We start from the raw sequence: 23718 nt of genomic DNA, 5'->3' as shown, positions 1-23718 counted from the left end.
ATATTTAATCCAGGTATCTGTATTCTTGGCTAAAACACCAGGTACAAGTAAATGTTGACGCTCTTTAGGGGATGGAAATACCCGAGCAAATTCAATCAAGTGTCCACCTTTTTTTGCTTCAGATATAGCTTTCTGACCATAGGAACTAAACTTGGATCGAACTGTGATTGAACTGGGTTCAGACTGAGATCGAACTGGATTCAAACTTGGATTGAACTGAGATTAAACTGAGATTGAACTAGGATCGAACTGAGATTGCTCTGTGATTGAACTGAGACTAGTATCCCATCTTACTCGAATGGACAGTGGATCACTCTTGGACCGTCTAAGATCAAATACTACTAAGTAAGTTTTAACTTTTGAAACTTTTTTTAAAAAACTTTCTTTAATGTTTTTTTATTTCTTTTGTAGGGAATTTGCTCCAACCTGGATACCGGATTCCAGATAAAATTTCAGTATTAGTAGTATTTCTGATTTTGTATTTTTAATAATTAATAAATTTAAATTATTAAATGTAATTATTGTAAAATATCAAATAAATTTAAATAAAAATGTATGCAATCGGCAGATTTCTTATTGTTATAAATTTATCAAAAAGTTATCAATCGGTATACTGATATGTCAAATAGTAAATATCCAGTAAATATCCTATTGGTAACTATTAATACCCAATTATACTCTATTGAATATCCCGATTGGTACCCGAGTATCCTCCTTTTGCGCCATCTTTTGGCAGCAATCAGGTTTACCGATTGATGAAAATTTTTAAAAAAATAGGGACCAATCAGGTGGAATTCGGTCACCTGATTGGTCCCCGATTTGACATCGTTCAACTAGTGTACATTAACGAAAGAAAGAAATCTGTCATTATATATTTTTAATATCGATTATTTATTTAACAATTATAATGATTAATAAAAATCAAAAAAAATTATATTTTTTGATTAATCATCACTAGTCGAACGATGTCAAATCGGGGACCAATCAGGTGACCGAATTCCACCTGATTGGTCCCTATTTTTTTAAAAATTTTCATCAATCGGTAAACCTGATTGCTGCCAAAAGATGGCGCAAAAGGAGGATACTCGGGTACCAATCGGGATATTCAATAGAGTATAATTGGGTATTAATAGTTACCAATAGGATATTTACTGGATATTTACTATTTGACATATCAGTATACCGATTGATAACTTTTTGATAAATTTATAACAATAAGAAATCTGCCGATTGCATACATTTTTATTTAAATTTATTTGATATTTTACAATAATTACATTTAAGGCATGATCTGCCTAAGAACGGCAGCAAACTACTATATAAATTCGGGGGAAAAAATTAAAACCAAAAAAAGGCATTATCTCGTGATTCAGTGATTGGATTTTGATGATCCCTTTTTGAGTTTATAGCTTTTGATGTACTCTTTAAAATAAAAAAAAGATATTTAAAATTGGACCAATATATCACAAGATAATTGCAAATATAATTTTTTCTGAGCAATGAAAGATTTATCGGGGGCATCGGAAGATTTACCTGGAAAAAATATTTTTTGTGATTATATTGTGATATACCAGTCCAATTTCGAATTTTTTTTTTGTTTTGAAGAGTGCATCGAAAGCTATAAACTCAAAAAGGGATCATCAAAATCCAATCACTGGATCATGAGATAATGCCTTTTTTTAGTTTTAATTTTTTCCCCGAATTTATATAGTAGTTTGCTGCCGTTCTTAGGCGGATTATGCCTTAATAATTTAAATTTATTAATTATTAAAAATACAAAATCAGAAATACTACTAATACTGAAATTTTATCTGGAATCCGGTATCCAGGTTGGAGCAAATTCCCTACAAAAGAAATAAAAAAACATTAAAGAAAGTTTTTTAAAAAAAGTTTCAAAAGTTAAAACTTACTTATGAAATTCCGGTATATACATCTATCAGAGCCGATTCCCTATAATAGAATAATAAAAAAATGTTTATTACCGTTTTTTTTAATAGTTTCAAAAAAAAATTTCCAAAACTTATTACTTATGGGATTCTATGGGATTCGTTATACCGATTCCCTATAATAGAACATTTAAAAAAAAATGTTAAAAACGTTTTTTTAATAGTTTCGAAAAAATATTCTTCGAAATTTACCTATGGGATTCGTTATACCGATTCCCTATAAAAGAATTAAAAAAAAAACGTTAACGTTTTTTTAATAGTTTCAAAAAAATATTTTTCGAAACTTACCTATGGGATTCGTTATACTGATTCCCTATAAAAGAATTAAAAAAAAAAATTAACATTTTTTTAATAGTTTCGAAAAAATATTTTTCAAAACTTACCTATGGGATTCGTTATACCGATTCCCTATAATAGAATTAAAAAAAACATTAGTTAACGTTTTTTTAAAAGTTTCGAAAAATATTTTCGAAACTTATCTATGGGATTCATTATACCGATTCTCTATAATAGAATAATAAAAAAACGTTAGTTAACATTTTTTTAATAGTTTCGAAAAATAATTTTTCGAAACTTACCTATGGGATTCGTTATACCGATTCCCTATAATAGAATTAAAAAAAAAATGTTAGTTAACGTTTTTTTAAAAGTTTCAAAAAATATTTTCGAAACTTATCTATGGGATTCGTTATAACCGATTCCCTATAATAGAATAATAAAAAAACGTTAGTTAACGTTTTTTTAATAGTTTCGAAAAATATTTTTTCGAAACTTATCTATGGGATTCGTTATACCGATTCCCTATAATAGAATTAAAAAAAAAACGTTAGTTAACGTTTTTTTTAAAAGTTTCGAAAAATATTTTCAAAACTTATCTATGGGATTCTAACCGATTCCCTATAATAGAATAATAAAAAAACGTTAGTTAACGTTTTTTTAATAGTTTCGAAAAATAATTTTTCGAAACTTACCTATGGGATTCGTTATACCGATTCCCTATAATAGAATTAAAAAAAAACGTTAGTTAACGTTTTTTTAAAAGTTTCGAAAAATATTTTCAAAACTTATCTATGGGATTCGTTATAACTGATTCCCTATAATAGAATAATAAAAAAACGTTAGTTAACGTTTTTTTAATAGTTTCGAAAAATATTTTTTCAAAACTTATCTATGGGATTCGTTATACCGATTCCCTATAATAGAATTAAAAAAAAACGTTAGTTAACGTTTTTTTAAAAGTTTCGAAAAATATTTTCGAAACTAATCTATGGGATTCGTTATAACCGATTCCCTATAATTGTATATTAAAAAAAGAGTTTCGAAAAATTTTTCAAAACTCACCTATGGGATTCGTTGTAACCGATTCCTTATAATAGTGTATTAGAAAAAAAACGTTAAAAACGTTTTTTAATAGTTTCGAAAAATTATTTTTCGAAACTTACCTATGGGATTCGTCCCTATAATTGAATATTAAAAAAAAACATTTTAAAAAGACGTTAAAATGTTTTTTAATACAGTGCGGTACCTCTATAATAGGTACCCCTTATATCTTGTAATCTAATGGTCAGAATTTTATAAAATTTTAAAATTAGATAGCTTTTAAAAAGATAAATACATTAAGCAAATAAAAAAATTTTCTCAATTTTTTGCTGACATAATACAAAATCACATGACTTAAAATAAATTTGATTGGCTGATGCAATACCTAATGTTAATTAGAATTATGCATAATTTTTTATATATAATTTATTATTCATTATAATTATTTAAAGTAATTTGATTAAGTATATTATCAGGAACTTTTCTATGGGATTTATATTTTTTTTAACAAGTTTTCCCATGATTCCTTTTTGAGAAATAGATATAATCTAATTTGTAATAAATAAAAACTACCAAAATTTTTTTTGAATTTTTTTTCAAAATTTTTTTAACAAAGCATGGGTAAGTTTATAAGCTAAAATGATTTATTTGAATAAGCACTATCAAATGATTATTTTTTTTTTATGTTACACAAAAATCACTTATTCTCAAATTTTTCCCATCATAATAAATTACCTGAACTTCAAACTTATGTAGCACTAGCAAAATTTATTATTTTTTAATCTAACCCGATAAGTTTAAAAGCTCTTGATATGCTTTATTAAAATTATCAGTTAGAATTTTAAAATATTATTTTTTGCTAATGTGACATCTTTTTGAAAATGTTACATTATGACTATAAAATTGGGTTGGTTATAGAGGTACCGCACTGTAGTTTCGAAAAATTATTTTTCGAAACTAACCTATGGGATTTCATTGTAACCGATTCCCTATATTTGAATAATAAAAAAAAAACGTTAAAAATGTTTTTTTAATAGTTTCGAAAAATTATTTTTCGAAACTAATCTATGGGATTCATTATAACCAATTCCCTATAATTGTATATTAAAAAAAAGAGTTTCGAAAATTTTTTTCGAAACTCACCTATGGGATTCGTTGTAACCGATCCCCTATAATAGTGTATTAGAAAAAAAACGTTAAAAACGTTTTTTTAATAGTTTCGAAAAATTATTTTTCGAAACTAATCTATGGGATTCGTTATAACTGATTCCCTATAATTGTATATTAAAAAAAAAGAGTTTCGAAAAATTTTTTTGAAACTCACCTATGGGATTCGTCATAACCGATTCCCTATAATAGTGTATTAGAAAAAAAGTGAGTTTTGAAAAAGAATTTTTTGAAACTCACCTATGGGATTCGTTATAACCGATTCCCTACAATTGAATAATAAAAAAAAATGAGTTTCGAAAAATTATTTTTCAAAACTCACCTATGGGATTCGTTATAACCGATTCCCTATAATTGTATATTAAAAAAAAAGTGAGTTTCGAAAAATTATTTTTCGAAACTCACCTATGGGATTCGTTATAACCAATTCCCTATAATTAAATATTAAAAAAAAAAGTGAGTTTCAAAAAATTATTTTTCGAAACTCACCTATGGGATTCGTTATAACCGATTCCCTACAATAAAATGTTAAAAAAAAATGTTAAAAATCGTTTATTAATATCTTCAAATAAATGGTTTTTTCAGTTTAATAAAGTTTCGAAAGTAAAATGTTTGAAACTTTTGTGGGATTCCGGTATCCAAATCGGAACCAATTTCCTAAAAAAAAAAATTTTTTTAAAAGTTTCAAAAGTAAATGTTTGAAAAAAAATGTTAAAGATAGTATGAAATAGTTTAAACTTTTTTTTAAGTTTCAAAAGTAAATGTTCGAAAAAATGTTAGTGTAAATTTCAATAGTATAAAATAGTTTAATTTTAGTTAAAGAAAAATAGTTTATCAATAGTCTAATTGAAACAATAGAAATTAATCGGTAAATTTAAACTGAACGATAGTTATCAATCGGGTATTAACCTGATTGATACCCGATTGAAGTGTACACCAATTTCTAACTATTGAATAAATCAGGTGACTGATCAAAAAAAAAGTTACCAATCGGGTAGATACCCGATTGGTCAGCGTTTTACCTGTGGTAAAGATTAAAAAAATAAATATCGTTAATATGTCCGATAAATCTAATAAACCCAATCAATCTAATAAATCTAATAAGGATATCGAAAACGTTGATGAAATAGTTGGTAAGACCGGCAATTGCAGATCATGCTTTTTTCCTTTTTTTCAAAAAATAACTAAATTTTTTTTAGCTCTAACGGAATAGGTTAAATACCTGGCACAATGTATAGAAAAGTTGACTAATTCCCAAGAGTCGCGAGAGTCAGCAGGTTTGCCCTACAGAATACCAGGGCCTTCCCGAATAGCTGGCTCTCAAGAAGATCCAGTTATTATAAGTTCAGACGACGATGTAAAAATAAAAGTGGAAAAAAATGATACTAAAAAATCTGCCGACAAAAAAGATACCAAAAAAAAAGTTTCTAATAAAAGAAAAGAAAAAGCTCTGGTTCATTCATCAAGTAGTTCGTCAAGTAGTTCTTCAAGTAGTTCGTCAAGTACCAAAAAAAAAGTTTCTAATAGAAAAAAAGAAAAAGCTCTGGTTCAATCATCAAGTAGTTCATCAAGTAGTTCATCAAGTAATTCATCAGATTCAAGCGGTTCAGAGAGTGAAAGTAGTTCACATTCAGTTTTTTATTTAACAAGAAATGACATGCCAAAAGAACTTGATGATGCTTTGAGGGTAAATAAGGATTCCATCCGATCTGATTCATTTTGACTGAAATGACTATTAATTGCTAATATTTATATATTTATTAACCGGCATTATTAATTTCATATAGAAGGAAGTTATTCGGCATTACAATGTCCTGCCGGAAAGCCAACGAATGAATTTAAGACATACTTTCATTCAGCAGCGAGAGCTCATTAATAGTTCTATTATACCTAGTATAATGAATAGTATTAACAATAATGTTTTTCCTGTTACTGACGAAATAATTTATAGTATACTCCATTCTCTCTATCGTTATCACCGCGCAGAGTATCTTAAAGAGGACCTTCCATTTTTCGAAAAAAAACTTAAAAGAAAAAGAAAACAATCAAATTCTTGACGTTATGATGTGAGTAAAAAGTTTGGTACATTATAAATATTTGCTTTAATACTAACTTCTTATCTAAAACAGAAAAGAAAAAAGCGTGCAAAGACAATCAAACATTTACAATTTGTAAAAGATCCTTTAATCAAAAAGTTTGATTTACAGCCAATTATTGAATCCAATTTGTATCATTCTCCTGAGGAATCCGAAACTGATTCCGAAAATGAAAAAAATAAAATTGTCATAAAAGATTTAAGATGGAGATTATCAACTGTGAGTATTTCTTTCCTGCTTTTATTGTTTTAATTTGGTACTAACTATTTTTAATTAAGTTACGTTCATTGCTACGTGATTATATCGACCGGCTGAGAGCAGAATGGACAAATCAAAAGAAAATACGTGAAAGAATTATTGATCCCAATAATTTTAGTGAAAATGAAGTTTCGGCGCCTTTATTGGCGCCGTCTTGGGCTCGTTTTGGATACAAAGGTCATTTAAAAAAAGCGGTTATTGAGGCCTGTAGGTTATCAGATAATCAAGAAAACCAACACCAGCTGCCAGAACAGCCGGATTCAAACAATGATTTGGCTGATGTTTTATCTAATTTATCAAGAATTTACAACGAAGAAGAGAATAATGAGGAGGAGAAGGAAGAGGTGGAGAAGGAAGAGGTGGAGAAAGAGGTGGAGAAAGAGGTGGAGAAGGAAGAGGTGGAGAAAGAGGTGGAGAAAGAGGTGGAGAAAGAGGAAAAAGAGAAGGAGGAAGAGGCGGAGGAAGTGGTGGTAGAAGAGGTAGTTATGTTAACTAGTAGCGACAACCGACCTATTGATTAACATTCTGATGATGACCATTTGGAAATGGATGATTGATTTTTGAAATATTAATTTTTTTGAAGATGAAAGTGTAGAAGTTGTTACAGAATCTTCAGCTGTATCTAGATTCAATAAGTTTGTTTTAGTAAACAGTATGTTAAAACCTGATTTTCTGTAAAAATAAAAATAGTCAAATTGATTTGATATTTATGCATGATAAACAATAATTGACGTGTAATTTATGGTTATTATATTTTCCGTCAGTATACAGCTTGAGTAAAATTAATTAATACCACATAACATAGATTGCAAACACGTGCTTTATAATCTGGTAACCGGCCAGTTTTCTATGCATAACTATTGTAGCCGGCATGATGCATTTGGAGGCGGCTAAAATCTCATTTTTCTTAATTGTTTACGTATCTTGAAATAAAATATTTCAACAATTTGTGAGCTGATTTAGTCATTAGTCTTAGTATTAGTCCGGATAGATTAATTGTTCTGTACAATTTTATTGATTATTTTTCCGAATGATTTATAATTGTAATATAACGAAATGTGCCACACTCGATAGGATATTTTTTTTGATCCTTATCGGCATATTAACTATAATTTTCCATAAATGATTTGTTATTTAATAAGATATATCATTAATAAGATATATCATTGACTTACAACTTTTCTATTATTAAGTATTATATCGAAATAAGACTTACTCGCATATTTCACGTATTTTAATTTTACCGTCTTCATCCTCCTCACCCTCCTCACTACTGATATTATTTATTTTGACAGAGGATGCTAATATCAGAGTACTGCTGAACGAATTCACTTCTTGATTATTTAATAAAGTTCCCATTTCTGAATTATTAAGTAGGGATAGTTGAGTTTCTAATATATCGATCTTTTGTTGTAGAAAATCATTGGCTTCTTTCTGCATACTCATGATTTCCGTTAACGCACGATTACAGTTTTCTAATTCTACAACCTTTTTCTGAGATTCTATATCCCTGATCATTGCGTGATTCGACATTATTTGTAAAGAATCATTTACTCACGTTAAATTGTCATTCTTTCGTATCAGATTCTGCCTAATATATTTAAGGCTACTATGTTTATGCTTTCGGCCCATTATAACCCTAGGATTAAAATAAAAATCAATTTATAACCTTTGACTATTTACAAAAAAATGTAGACCAAAAAAAAAATGCAGAAATAAAAACCGAATATTGTGATATTCGTACGAATGACCAATAACTATAAGAAAAAACTGGTACGAATATAAGATAATTGTTAGAGAATGTTATTATTATATTAAAGCGGAATCAGTTTATATAAAAGAAAATTGATAACCGAACTGACTGAATGTAATCTTTGTTTTTACCGACTTAGACCTATTAAAATTGAAGGATATGCATTAAATTTTCAAGTAAATTTGTTCCATTTGATCATTATCGGTATACCTGTAATAAATTTTTGCAATTACAATCCACCTTCAAAAAAAATTTCCAATCGTAAGAGATGACTGGCAGAAAGCTGATGAACTTATTTATCATGATTTTTTTTATAATCGGCACGATTTTTATTGCTGCTTATAGACTAATTACTCATGCATGATTATCTTATAAGAAATCAATCAAATAAATTATATTGGAACTTTTTTATTGTAACTTTAATGCTGCAGTGGCGTATTGGTTAGGGAATGTAATACCTGGATTATATTTCTGAGTTCAGTACCTGCTGTATGCATTACTTTCCAGAATATTTGATCATAATCGTGAGTTCTCTGGACCGGTTGACTTGGATGCCGTGAGTTCTTTGGACCGGCCTGAGTCTTGATATTTTGATCTTTTTTGTTTATATTAACAACAGTCGAAGGGTTATTTAACTATCATTTAGTTACTTGAATTGAAATAGTTGTGTAACTAATTAATTACTCATAATTAACAAAATAAAAATATAATACATCGTACACTTCCATTAAATGTTAAAGTAAATCTGCATATTTAAAATTTATATTTTCACCAAACAATAGAATTCTATTATACCAGTAAAAATTCTCACAAGTGAAACTGCCTATTTATTGGGATTACAGCATTATATGTGATAGGATTCTTTTTGCCAATTACAAATTCACCAGATACAAAGCGACTATATAGGTAATGAATTGGAATTAAACAATCTCGCTCTATTTCATAAAATTCATTTCTCCAAAGTTCAATATTTGAGCTTTTTTTATCACCATCAATACTTGTATAAAATCAGGTTTTCTGGTTTGGCGCCAGTTTATACCATTTAACAAATGCTAATCGATGTGTTTTAAGTTCACCCAAAATTCTCAAAGTATGTTCAAAATAATACTGTACCTGACCGGGAAATATATCAGTCGTTTCATTGTTTTGGATAAACTTCGCCAAAACATTCACGTTTTTCAGGTATTGGGGTGCCATTGCCGATCCAAACACTTCTGCTGAGTTCCTAACCCGCCCAAATTGATCAATCATATTTGGCACAACTATTGTGAACTAGTTGATGTTGACTCAGCAATTGTTACAAATTGCAAGTCGTAAGCAATATTATAATATTCGATTAGGATTTGATAAATATCATCAGGCAAGGCAACCTGATTTTTATATAGCGTAAGCATTTCTCCAGGAAGTGGTTCGCTACCGACAATTGTTTCATCAACTTCTTGGAAAAATACCTTTCTAAATTGATGCAGCTCAGTGTAATTAAAATTATCGTAAGCTGCTAAACTTCCGGAAGTTGATCGTGGTTGAATTAATTTTAAAGCTTCAACAAGCTTAACATTATTTGATTGAACGGATACAAGGTTATCAAGTCTCCAATGCTGCATTATAATTCGTAAGAGTTCGGGTTCAATTTGACGATTACTATTGGGAAAAGAGCCTATTGATATTATTTAATAAATTATTAGCAAGCTAAACGATTAAACAGTTCGCAAAATACCTACCGAGGATACCGTTCATTCATTCAAAGGAAAAACACCAGAAAGAATATAATGGACCATAATTCAGGCAACAATCGGCAATATGAAAATACAAATGGAGGTTTGGGGTTATTCTTTCTGGACCATAATTTTCTTCAATTAACATTGCAACTTTGAGCAAACATTTGTGAGCTTCGTTCAATATGTCACAGTCAATAATTCGATAAACTAGCAGAAAACAAGCTCTAACGAAATTTCCCAAAATTTGTCGATCTGATTTGGCGAGCAAATTCCACATCAATGGAATAGCATAAATTAGAACAAACGTTTTCCATTGGTCGGCCGTAAATGCAGAAAATCTTTCTCCAGTTGCAATTTTATTTGGAATACGCCCCAAATCCGTGGGTATTTGTATGATTTTTGCTCGCTTTTCCATTTTTTCTAGATCTTGTTTCGTGATCTTGTTGCCATTGATCCATAATTTTTTAATTATCCAATGGGCTATTCTGAGGAACAAACAGTGCATTGGATCTATGACAAGGTACCTTATTGGATTAAAATACGGCAATCGAAGCAATTCGGACCATCTAACATGGGTCGAACTCACATGACATTTTCTTTCCTCCTCAGATTTACATAGTCTCCAAAGCTCAGCATTCCGTCGATGTTCATCCAAATCTCTTTCTACAAACCAGTCAACCATATCATCAAAGCCGCCAAAATTTGACTTATTTCTATTTCCATTTGAATTTGCAGTTTTATAACACCTATGGCAGCTCACTGATGCTGATATGTGACCGCAGAGCTTCCTTGTCGCAGGAATGTCATTCGAACAGCATATTAATGCCAATTGGATATTTTTTCAGCAGCGGGAATCTCAATCCCATTCCAGAACTCTAATAACTCATCAACAATCAGAGCGAGATAATGGTTAATTTTGTGTAACTTAACCTCGCTTGGTCCTGGTAGTAGACCAAGCGTCAACATATTTTCTTTTTTAAATCTAATTTCACGCAGTAGGTTACAAATAACCCCATAAATAGCCCCACATCTGTATACAGATGACTCGAAAGGCTGAAACCAATCGAGATTAATCATAATTCCCAAGTGGGAATCTGCAGTCTCCAGTGTAAAAAATGGGACGTCTGAAGTGTCTGGAAAAGTTTTCCAGATTTTACTGTCATAAATATCTGCTAACATACCATTATTTACATCCCGATTGGTCCATTTTCGTAGTTGTTGCTTGAATTCTGGTCTCTGGTACAAACTGTTTATCTGTATATTCAAATTCGGTAATGGAAATAACAATTTGGGGCATCTTTTATTTCCATTACCATGCGGTACTTACACAGTTAATTCCATTCTGCAATATTTTTCCTTTGGTTTCATTGGAAATTCTATATGCGTACATTTAAATCCTTCATCCGCAACAACATCAGCTATATTATATAATGTATTACAGCTCAGACATACTGCGTAAGTCATAGATTGGTTGTCGATTCGTAATAACTTAGTCGCAGTGTATAAAGAAGACAGGAAATCTTTGAATCTCGTCTGATTAGCATCCATTAATACTTGATGAAAAAACTTTATCAAAGAATCTAGTGCAACATCCGGCAAGCAAAATCTTGCTTGATATTTGAATATCCATGTCAATATCCAAGAATCTGCAATATTAACATTTGTGTCGGGATATGTGAATTCTGAATCATTTTCGGGCGCAGCAAATTGTTTAACAGGATCGTCGTCCAAATCCATATTGTCTTCTGGAGAAATGTCACCTTCATATTCATACTCATTAATCGGTTCATTGCTTTCCTTATTGGCTTCCAGTTCCCGAAACTGGTCTTGTCTACGCCTTTTTTGAGGGATAAAACCGGCAAAATCTGATTCATAATTATTATTAAATGATGTTGACTCTTCTTGTCCGGTGTCACCGATACCTGCCACATATCAGTAGACTAAACTCATACTCAGTTCAATATTATGCTTGGTTTAGATTTTATAATCTCTTAACTTCTCGCTCTCTTTCCTTTACAGTCACCCCTCTCTACAGCGAACCTCGATATAGCGAATAACATGATATAACGGATCATACAGTGTGGTACCGATTTTAAATATGAAAAAAACCTTGATATAACGAAGTTTACTATTTATTTACCATATAACGTAGTACGAAGTAAAGTGTGTGAATTTCTTATATAAAAATGCCTCTCGATATAACGGATTTTTTTTATAACGAATTTTTTTCAGTTATAACGAAGAATTTCTTTATAATTAAATGTAATTATTAATAAATATTGATGCATTATGACATTAAATATCACCCCTGTGTTTTATATTTAAATTATGGATCAGGATTGTATCAGGATCGTATCAGGATTAATAATTCTGGCTATTTTATTTAATATTTAGGCAGAATTACATTAATTTACATTAATTCGGTTGTATTAGGATTCGATGTGAATTGTTATTAATTTATATTTATCATAGGGGTAAGGACACTCCTAGTTAAATTAATATATCATTAATAATTTATTTATTATATAGTCAGTTATTGTTAAACAGCATTCCTACAAAAAAAAGGAATTATAATAAACATTTTTATATAGAACACTTCAGGAAGCATTCCCTATAATAAAAAAATAAAAAAAGAACATTAGTAAATGTTCTTAAACGAAATTAAAAGAAAAAATTGAGTTGTCCCACTTACTTCTTGTCTCAAGCGTTCATTTCGAAGTCCCTACAATAAAAAAAAATAAAAAAGAATATTAGTAAATGTTCTTAAACGAAATTAAAAGAAAAAATTGAGTTGTCCCACTTACTTCTTGTCTCAAGCGTCCATTTCGAAGTCCCTACAATAAAAAAAATAAAAAAGAACATTAGTAAATGTTCTTAAACGAAATTAAAAGAAAAAATTGAGTTGTCCCACTTACTTCTTGTCCCAAGCGTCCATTTCGAAGTCCCTACAATAAAAAATAAAAAAGAACATTAGTAAATGTTCTTAAACGAAATTAATAAAAAAAATTGAGTTCCCCACTTACTTCTTGTCTCAAGCGTCCATTTCGAAGTCCCTACAATAAAAAAATAAAAAAGAACATTAGTAAATGTTCTTAAACGAAATTAATAAAAAAAATCGAGTTCCCCACTTACTTCTTGTTTCAAGCGTCCATTTCGAAGTCCAGGAAGTTCCCTATAATAAAAAAATAAAAAAAGAACATTAGTAAATGTTCTTAAATAAAAAAAATTGAGTTCCCCACTTACTTCTCGTCTCAGGCGTCCATTTCGAAGTCCAGGAAGTTTCCTACAATAAAAAAAATAAAAAAAGAACATTAGTAAATGTTTTTAAACGAAATTAATATAAAAAACCCCCAGTTCCCACTTACTTCTCATTCTAGGCATCTATTTTGAAGTTTAGAAAGCACCCCTATAAAAAAAAGATTAAAAAAAATGTTAAATTATCGGTAATCAGATCAACAAGTCACATGATCTGTATAACCGATATTCCTATACCGAAGAATTCATTATACAATACTGAATAATTCGTTATAGTGTTAACGAAGTTGCTTATAATGAAGCCCTGATCAGCTGGAACCTAGGGTTCGTTATATCGAGAGGGGACTGTATATCTCTTATATTCTCATAATTTCTCTTACAAACTGCGAGAGTTCTCTTAACTTATTATTACAATTCATATAATAATCAAACTGGGATAATTTCCTTTACTTTACTTCTCTGGACTTATAATATAATATTAATTAATTCTCAAGCGTACAATGAGCATATTCATATTTGAATAACTTTTAATAATTAATATTTCAATATTATTTTATTTGAGCCAAAAATTGACTGCGGAATTCCTATCGAATCCCACCTATATTTATACATTTTTAAGAAAATTATTTCTACTATTTCTAACTTTTCTACTAATAAAAATTTAAGAATAATAAGAAAATAAAGATGTATTATCATATGACTATCTTGTGACTAAACTAAACTAAACTATAAATAATATTTTATCGGTTAATTATTTATCCTTCGGCTAATTATTTATCCGTATTATATTTTCAGTTAACTAATTATCACTATCTAACATTGATTTCTGTGTAATCTATCCCATATCTTCAGTTACAGCTTTCCTCCCGCTTTAAAATTTGAGTCCTCTCAAATTCTAATTAAAACTTCAAAATTTGATCTATCAATATATTCTTTTAATAGTTCTCCATTTACTGGTGTCTTCAATATCTTTCCTTCCATAGTCTTTATTTTATATGATCCTTTAGAAATCGTTTCGTGTATATAATAAGGTCCTTTCCATTTTTCTTCAAGTTTTCCAGACCATTGTTTTTCTTTCGCTGCATTGTAATATAATACTTTATCCCCTATCTGAAATTTCTTCTTTATTTTATTCTTCTTATCGTGAATCGTGATATAACTTTTGTTTTTCTTGAGATTTTTCAACATTTCTTTTAGCTTGATTTCTAATGCTTGGTAATTCTTCGATTAGACTATTAATTCTTTGTATCATCGTAACATTTTCATCTTCTAAATTCAATAATGTCTTCATTTCTTTTCCATATATTAAATATCCTGGTTTTAACTTTGTTGAATTATTTCTCTTTGTTCTATATGCAAATAAAACTCCTGGTACTTTTAAATCCCAATCTTCTACATTACTTAATTTTGCCAACGATTCACATAATGTCTTATTGAATCTTTCGATTAATCCATTCGTTTTTGGGTAATAAGGTGTTGAAAAATTATGTTTTATCTGAAATTCCTCCATTAATAGTTCTACTAATTTGTTATTAAAATGACTTCCCCTATCACTTAGTATTTTCTTTTGACATCTATGTCTACTTATTATATCTTCATAAATGAACCTTGCAATCTCTTTAGCATCTGCTGTTTCTAAAGCTCTAGCTTCTGGCCATTTCGTAAAGTAATCCATCGCTGTAACAATAAATCTATTATTTATTTCTGTTATTGGTAATGGTCCCACAACATCTATTCCAATCTGGTAAAATGGTTCTTTAACTCTAATTATATTTAAATCATGTTTCCCAATCGGTTTTCCTCTTCTCTGACAATTATCGCATGATTTAACATATATTTCTATATCTTGTTTCATTCCTTTCCAATAATATTTATCTTTAATTCTTTCATATGTTGCTTCTATTCCAAAATGTCCTGACAATTCATGGTCATGTGCAATGTACATTAATCCTTCGAATTCATATTTTCTTATAACTTTTAGTAATCTATTTCCTTCCTTTCTATATAATAAGTTATCCTTAATAATATATTTAACCTCTTTCTCTATATTCTTATATATCCTATTATATTCTTCTTCTTCCATTTTACTTTATTCTTTATTTACTTAATAACTCTTCTATTTCCGCTTCAAATGGTAATATAAACTTCAATTCCTTATCTTCAAATAATATACAATGATAGTTTATATTTTTATGTATAATAAATACATAAATTTCTAATCCAATATTTTCTTTGGTCATTTTACTTTTCTTAATAATATTTCGACCTGTTTATATACCTTTTTCCAACTTTCATTGTCATTCTTAATTTTTATATTCCTATATTTTTCTTCATTTTCGTACACATTCTGGTATTCTTTAAACATTTTAACCATATCCATATATTCTTCTTCATTTAATGTATCATAAGACGATTTATGTCCTTTTTCACTCTTCTTAGTTTCTCTTCCAATGTAATTTTTCCAACATTCATCATTTTCTAAAAATATTACTACTGCATTATCTATGATATCTTTATATTTAAATATTTCTTTTTCCATTTTATGATTTCCATATGGACTAATTAATCCCCTATCAAAACTTTTAGTTTTCTGGTAAAAATATTCACTATAAGGTGACTTATCCAATATTATAATATCTTCATCATCAAATTCAGTCATTCTTCTATTAATTTCTTCAACAACTTGTTTTCTGAATAACCATTCATATTCTTTTGAAGGTTCTTTAAATCTTTCATCATCATTTCTTCTTCTTTTGAATGTATTGAATCTCACTTTCAATTTATCTTTATCCTTTAATTGTTTAATTACATTTTCTACTATTGTAGTCTTTCCTGTGCCATCTACTCCTTCAACAATAACAATTTGTGGTTTACTTTCTTTTCCTAATCTTTTTAACAATTCCTTCTCTGTCTTATCTTCTAGATTTAATAATATCGCTTCTTTATCATTAAAATATTTCATATCATCCCATTTTCCTCTAAATCTTTTAGCATTAAACCATTTATTTCCTGATTTAGCATATCTTAACTTTTTCTCTTTATTATAATCCATTTTATTTAATTCCTGATCAAAGCTTTCAACATCCCTTTTTATATCTTTTTCTTCAAATTGTAGTCTTGATAATGCGTCTGCATTCTTAATTTTCTTTCCACTTCTGTGAACTATTTTAAAATCAAACTGTTGTAACTTCATTACCCATCTTGCTCTTCTTCCTGTCTGTTCTTTACCATCTGTTAATCCTTTTAAAGCTGCATGATCTGTTATTACTATAAACTTTCTTCTTACTAAATATTTCTGAAAATGTTTTATTCCCCAAAATACGGCTAAACATTCTAATTCTGTTGGTGGATAATTCTTTTCTGCTCCAACTGTACTCCTACTCACATAAGCTATGACAGCTTCTTTATTATCTTCATTCATTTGAGCTAATACTGCTCCTAACCCTATTTTAGATCCATCAGTTATTAATATAAATTCCTTATCAAAATCTGGATATATTAAAATTGGTTTCTCTATTAACTTTGTTCTCAATATATCAAAAGCTACTTGTTGTTCTTCTTTCCATTCGAACTCTGTATCCTTTTTCGTTAAATTATGTAAAGGTTTTGCTATTTTTGCAAAATCCTTTATAAATCTTCTATAATATGAACATAATCCCAAAAATGATCTTACTTCTGTAACAGTTTCTGGTCTTTTTATACTCTTTATCTTCTCAACTTTCTTTTCATCTGGTCGTAAACCATCTTTTCCTACTATATGTCCTAAAAAGTTTATATTTCTTAATCCAAATTGACATTTCTTTAACTTCGCAATCATATTATTTTCTCTTAATTTGTTCAATACTCTATTAACATGTTTTAAATGTTCCTCAAAATCTCTAGAATAAATCATTATATCATCTAAATATACTGTAACAAATTCTCTGATATACTCTTTTAATATTTCATCCATTAATCTCTGAAATGTTCCAGGTGCATTCTTTAATCCAAATGGCATAACATTATACTCAAACAATCCTTGCGAACATATAAATGCTGTTTTCTCTTTATCATTTTCTGCCATTTCAACTTGATGATATCCTGCTGCTAAATCTAAACTTGTGAACCAATTTCCTCTTCTAAATTTCTCTAACAATTCATCAATTCTTGGTAATGGATATGCATCTGACTTAGTTACACTATTTAATTTTCTATAATCTATACAAAATCTGTAATTTCCACTTTTCTTTCCTGCTAATGTTACTGGAGATGACCATGGGCTTCATGACTTCTTTATTTTACCCATTTTCAATAATTGTTCTATTTCTTTCTTTATAAACTTTTCTTTTTCTTCAGTTTCTCTATATCTCTTTTGTGCTATTGGTTCTTGATCTTCTTTAACTTCAATTTCATGCTTAACTTTATTAACTCTTCCTAATTTTTCTTCATCATATTCAAATATATCTTTGTATTCTCTTATTAACTCTTTAAACATTTCTTTCTTTAGATTATCCATTTCTCCTAAATATATTTTCCTTTCAAATTTCTCTTTCTTACTTTCATTTGGCATCTTTATCGTCTCTCCTTCTTTTAGGCCAAGACTACTTATTTTACTTTATTTTTCTTTTTCTTTTTCATTTCATTATTTTCCACAAAGGAAAACAACTCTTCTTGTTCCATTTCTTCATACTCATCTTCTGATTCTTCACTAGAATCATTAATTTCATTATCTTTTTCTTCTGTATTAGATTCAGTTTCACTTTCTGATTCTTCAAAACTAACATCTTTTCTGCCATTATAATCAACTAGCCCGTTAAGGTTGCTTGCCGAAACCTAGGGGTTTAGGCAAGATGGCGTTTTGCCGAAAAGCGAAATTCTGCCGAAACTATATTAAAGTTATATTAAAAAACTGGCGAAACTTTGGAGAAAGGCGAAACTACTGAAACTTATTATAAATGCTGAAACTGCCAAAACTCTGCCGAAACTATAATATATCTATAGTAAAATTTTGATGAAACTAATCGTAGGATTTTGAAGAGGTTTAGACAAGCAACCTTATAGCCCGTAGGCCTGGGCGTTGCCCCAGGTTCGTCAACGTTGATGAAATTTTAAGGTTTGGTTTATAAAAAATAATTTTTATTATAAATAAATTATAAGAATATTTTTTTAACTTCAAATTTATATAAATAATATTATTAATTTACTATTATAATTTAAACTTTAAACTCTATTCTTTTTTCTATTATATAAATTTAATATTATGATAAATTTTAAAAAATTTAATTCTAATCATTATACTAAAATACTAACCCTAATAATCAACTTATTTTACTTACTCTCCCTAGACCTAACTAATACTAATCCTACCCTAATATAAATCTAATACTAATATTAATCTAATAATAACCCTAATCCTAACTCTAACCCTAATCCTAACCCTAACTCTAATTCTAACCCTAACCCTAACCCTAACCCTAACTTTAACTCTAAACTTAACTTTAAATTTAACCTTAATTCTAATTCTAACTATATCTCCTACTAATATAATTAGTGAAATTAATTTTTATTAGTATAATTTATTATGCAAAATATCATCTGAACTGCTTCGCAGTTCAGATAATATTTTGCATAATAAATTATAATTAACTTGCCTCTTAGGTTAAATAACCTGGATTAAATCACCTTAAAATTTATAATTTATATTAATCATTTTTTTTTTAAAAAAAAAATTATTTTTATTATTATTCATTTTACTTTATATAATTTAAATATTATAGAGTATAATGACCAAGTTTTCTTACATTTTTGATAATGTCTTTTGTTTTTGATTGTGATCATAATTTACATTTTTTTTGAAAATTTGGGTAAAATTATATAATTAAATAAATTTTACTTATCAAGAATATATTATTATATACTAATAGTATTAGAATTTGTGGTTTTTTTCTAATTTATAATAAATAGTTAAATATATTATATTGATATATTTCTATTAATATGATTATTGTTGTCTTGGTATTTTTTGCATTTGATATATAAGAAGTTATATAATGGGTATAGTAGTGAATAGTTACATTGTAATATATATATCTGTATTCAGATAAATATTTTTTGACTTAAAAGCCTTATAATCTTAAAAGTTTTTACTGGTTAAAGTGTTAGTTGGATTGTTATTAATCTAAAGTTTAGTGTAATGCATATCAATCTATGTATTTTTTTAATATATGATTTTTAATTGGTAATAGTTATTGATTAGCAAATTGAAAATGCAAGTTTAGATAATAGCATTGTTAAAAATTAAATATGAAATTTTTATTTATAAAGTATTGTTAAAATTTAAATATGGATTTTTATTTAGAATCTTATAATCTTGTAAGTTTTTTACTGGTTAAAGTATTAGTTGGATTGTTATTGATTAAAAGTTTGGTGTAATGCATATTAATCTATGTGTTCTTCTAATATATAATTTTTAATTGGTAATACTATATACTACGGGTTATAGTACCTCACTATGTATAGTACCCTTCTTGAAAAATTTCATAAAATTGTATAGTATCTGGGAGTAAAAGTCTGCATTGACCACTATTTTACAAACCAGCCTGGCCTACACTTGGAAATTAATATAAAGTGCCTGTTCCAGCCCAGCCTGGACTTAATATATCAAAAATCTGGTTCAGATTGGATTCAGATTTTTATTATATCATTTTGTTGTAAAAACAAAAAAATTGGCTAACTTAATTTTGGCCAGTTTAATCTCGGTCAGAATTAAAATGATTTTGGCTAGAATTACAAAAATTTAGATTTGATGAAAATTCATATTCAGGTGAATTTTAAAGAAAATTTGCCAGCTCAAACCCAGATTCGGATCTGAACCAAATTAGGGTTTTCAGAATTTTGGGACTCATTTGCAAATCTTTACCTGGAAGGGTATTTTACATTTATTTCGTGATTTAGTAATCAGATTTGAGCCATCTTTTCTTTATTTGATAACTCTCATTGAACTATTTAAAATAAAAAAAAGATCACTTAAATTGAACTGGTAGATTATGAGATATTTGCAAAAAAATAGAATTTTTTTAAGTTTTGTTTAGTACCTGAAAGTGCAGGGTCAAACCCAATTTTTGCAAGAAGTACTATAGTTCACTATATATTGTAGTTGTTGATAAGTGAATTAAAATATAAGTTTGGATAATAGCATTGTTAAAAAATTAAATATGAATATTATTTATAAAGTATTGTTAAAATTTAAATATTGGACTTTTAGTTAGAGTTTTATAATTTTGAAAGTTTTTTACTGGTTAGAATGTTAGTTAAATTGTTATTGATTAAAAGTTTGCTGTAATGCTAATCATATTCTTTTAATATATGATTTTTAATTAGTAATAATTGTTGATAAGTGAATTGAAAATGTAAGTTTGGATAACAGCATTGTTAAAAAATAAAATATGAAATTTTATTTATAAAGTATTGTTAAATTTAATTCTTGCATTTTATTTAAAGTCTTATAATCTTGAATTTCTAATATATGATTTTTAATTGATAATAGTAATAAATAATAGTAATAAATAAATTGTTGATAAATTGAAAATGTTGAAAATGTAAGTTTAAATAATAGTATTATTAAAAAATCATTTTATTTATAAAGTATTGTTAAAATTTAAATATTGTATTTTATTTATATAGCACTGTTAAAAAATCAAATGTATTTATTATTGAATTTTTATTTATATAGTATTGTTAAGTATTGTTATAGATTGTTATATGTAATATTAAATATTGTATTTGCATAAAAAATTAAGTGATTTGTATAAGAATTTAAAATTTGTAAACGTCACATGATAGACTTTAATAAATCTTTAATTCCGGCCGGAATTAATGATCTGCATACAAATTTCCTTTTTTGGGAACTTTGTGTAACTTAAAATTTCATTTTCGTGAGGAACAAAATTTCCTTTTTTGGAAATCTGTGTAACATCACGTGATATATTTGGCTCCATCGGTTGGCTGGCTTGATTGGCAGAATCAGCTGATCATTGGGATGCGACGTTTAAGGGATGTGGCAGTTAGCGCATCACACACAAAATGTCACCCCTTCTGCGGGGATCACATTATATGTCACGTGCCGCATCACATGCCTTCAATTTATTAGTGATGGAGAAAAGGCAAATATATATAGTGGTGATTGGTATCTCATAAATTTCATTATCTAATTCTATTGTTAACATTCCTTCTCTCATATCTAATATTCCATATTTCAATAAATTAGTTCCTAATATCAACTCTTTTCGTTTTGAATCAATTACTTCAACTTCTAATGTTATTTCCAAATCTTCTTTAATCTCTATTTCTATTTCTGCAATTCCTAATGATGCTATATTTTTACCATCAGCTATCGTTAATACTACATTACTTTTCTTAATTATTGGTATATTTAACTCTTTTCTTAATGCGTTAGATATTGCTGAAATTCCTGCTCCTGTATCAACTAAAGCTCTCATCATTTTTCCTTTAACAATTACATTACATCTTGTTGCTTGTGGTTTTCTATTTTGATTAATATTCTTTATTTCCCCGGGCGTAGTCAATATTTCAAACCATTTCACAATTTCTTTCCTACACCAGGTTTTTCGTTTAGATATTGTTCCCAACTAATTGGTACATTTGAATTCATAAATCTTTTAACTGGATCAAATCCTTTAATATTTGGTACTCTACTTTTTAATCTTACTTTCTCATTTTTACATTCAGTAGCAAAATGTCCATATTGGCCACAGTTTTGACATAAATTGTTTCTTCTTCTAGTTTCTTTTGCTTTTTGTAACTGTTATTGTGTAAAACCTTTCCTTTTTCCTTGTGCTTTTTGTTATTGTTCTTGCCATTGTACATTTCTTCTTCTATTTCTTTCATCATTCATAACTTTATCTTTATTCCTTTCGCTTCTTCTGATCGGTGCTGGATACATATCATTTTCTTCAACATCACTTTCATTTTCCATTTCATAAACATCATACTCACTATTTTCATATTCATTATATTCATCATAGCCATCATATTCTATATTATAAGCATCATATTCTTCATCATAATCCTCATTAAGGTAATTAACTTGATTATTTCTTCTATTCATTCCTCTTTGATTTTCTCTACAAATCTTTAAAGTATGTCCTTGTTTTCCACATGTATAACAACTCATTTTACTCCAATCAACATTATTTCTATTATCTCTTCTCATTGGTCTTCTAGTACTTCCATTCCTTCCCATCATATGTGCTTCCATTCTTTCCAATTTCTTAATCATTTCATCCATTTCATCATTTTTAACTTCTTTATTCTGTAATTCTTCAGCAATTGGATTCATTTTCTTATATTTATTTGTTTCTTCTCTCAAGATTTCTTCCATATTCTTTTCTTGTCCCAATTGTTCTATATTTAAACCCATTGTTTTCATTAATAGTTCACTCCTAGCTTCTTCTTCTCTTCTTGCCATATTAACTGCATCATTTAGATTCGTTGGACTACTTCTCCTAACTTGATATCCTAACATAGGTTCTAATCCTTGAATAAAATAATTTACTTGGTATAGATCATGTAATACTTGACCTCTGATCGCAATTCTTAATATTGACCTAAACCTTCTGGTATATTCTTCAACACTTTCATTTTTCCTTGTTTAATCCTTGTCAGTTCTATCATTTTTCTTCTTTTAACATCTTCTCTAGTGAATCTATTAATTAATTTATTTTTTAAATTTCTATCATCATCGTGATCACACCAGTTTACTAAATTAGCTACTACTCTTTCTTTTTCTTCATTATACCATTGTAATGCGATTTTTCTTAAACAGGTTATTGCTATATTCGCTTTATTTTGTCTGCATGCACCTCCTCCAATATTTCCTTCTGGTCTTCCACTTACTGTAAATGCTACTTCAAACTGTCTAATCCAATCGTTAACATCTTCATCTTCTTTTCCACTAAAAGTTGGCATACCTACTATTCTTCCATTTCCTGCAGTTGCAATTCTATCTACTATAGTTTGTCCTGCTCCTAATGCATTATCTAATGCATTAGCTGTTAATCCTAAAGCATTTTCAAGCATTCTTCTTATTTGTATTTCGGTTGCCATATTTAATAATATATTCTCTTGAAATAAATCTTGTAAATTGTAATCAGATAATTCACTTTCGTTATCAGAATCTTTAATATTCAATGAACTATTCGAATCTG

At 28.3% G+C, this 23718-nt stretch overlaps 4 protein-coding genes across 4 annotated transcripts; 1 reads left to right on the top strand and 3 right to left on the bottom strand.

Annotated features, from left to right (window-relative positions):
- Window positions 1-1767: 1767 nt before the first annotated feature.
- On the bottom strand, window positions 1768-3787 carry OCT59_008592 (uncharacterized protein; the record flags this gene model as incomplete). The annotated part of the gene is made up of 16 exons (XM_066142598.1): window positions 1768-1844; window positions 1911-1950; window positions 2056-2062; window positions 2139-2163; window positions 2235-2259; window positions 2348-2354; window positions 2444-2450; window positions 2525-2549; window positions 2741-2747; window positions 2837-2843; window positions 2918-2942; window positions 3133-3139; window positions 3288-3312; window positions 3389-3403; window positions 3472-3542; window positions 3747-3787. 16 exons carry the CDS (start codon window positions 3785-3787, stop codon window positions 1768-1770), a joined length of 411 nt encoding a protein of 136 aa, XP_065999465.1.
- Window positions 3788-5490: 1703 nt separating this feature from the next.
- On the top strand, window positions 5491-7308 carry OCT59_008591 (uncharacterized protein; the record flags this gene model as incomplete). Its single annotated transcript, XM_025311682.1, has 4 exons — window positions 5491-5566; window positions 5672-6120; window positions 6563-6748; window positions 6808-7308. The coding sequence occupies 4 exons, from the start codon at window positions 5491-5493 to the stop codon at window positions 7306-7308; spliced, it is 1212 nt and encodes a 403-aa protein (XP_025169226.1).
- A 691-nt stretch (window positions 7309-7999) lies between these two features.
- On the bottom strand, window positions 8000-8320 carry OCT59_008590 (uncharacterized protein; the record flags this gene model as incomplete). The annotated part of the gene is made up of 1 exon (XM_025327858.2): window positions 8000-8320. The coding sequence occupies one exon, from the start codon at window positions 8318-8320 to the stop codon at window positions 8000-8002; it is 321 nt and encodes a 106-aa protein (XP_025169225.1).
- A 4477-nt stretch (window positions 8321-12797) lies between these two features.
- Window positions 12798-13762, bottom strand: OCT59_008589 (uncharacterized protein; the record flags this gene model as incomplete). Its single annotated transcript, XM_066142597.1, has 7 exons — window positions 12798-12869; window positions 12951-12980; window positions 13174-13203; window positions 13282-13311; window positions 13502-13541; window positions 13624-13631; window positions 13751-13762. The coding sequence occupies 7 exons, from the start codon at window positions 13760-13762 to the stop codon at window positions 12798-12800; spliced, it is 222 nt and encodes a 73-aa protein (XP_065999464.1).
- Window positions 13763-23718: the final 9956 nt, after the last annotated feature.

The sequence above is a fragment of the Rhizophagus irregularis genome, chromosome 16 (assembly GCF_026210795.1).
Source record: "Rhizophagus irregularis chromosome 16, complete sequence".
NCBI lineage: Eukaryota > Fungi > Glomeromycota > Glomeromycetes > Glomerales > Glomeraceae > Rhizophagus > Rhizophagus irregularis.
This window is presented reverse-complemented; position numbering and strand designations above follow the sequence as displayed.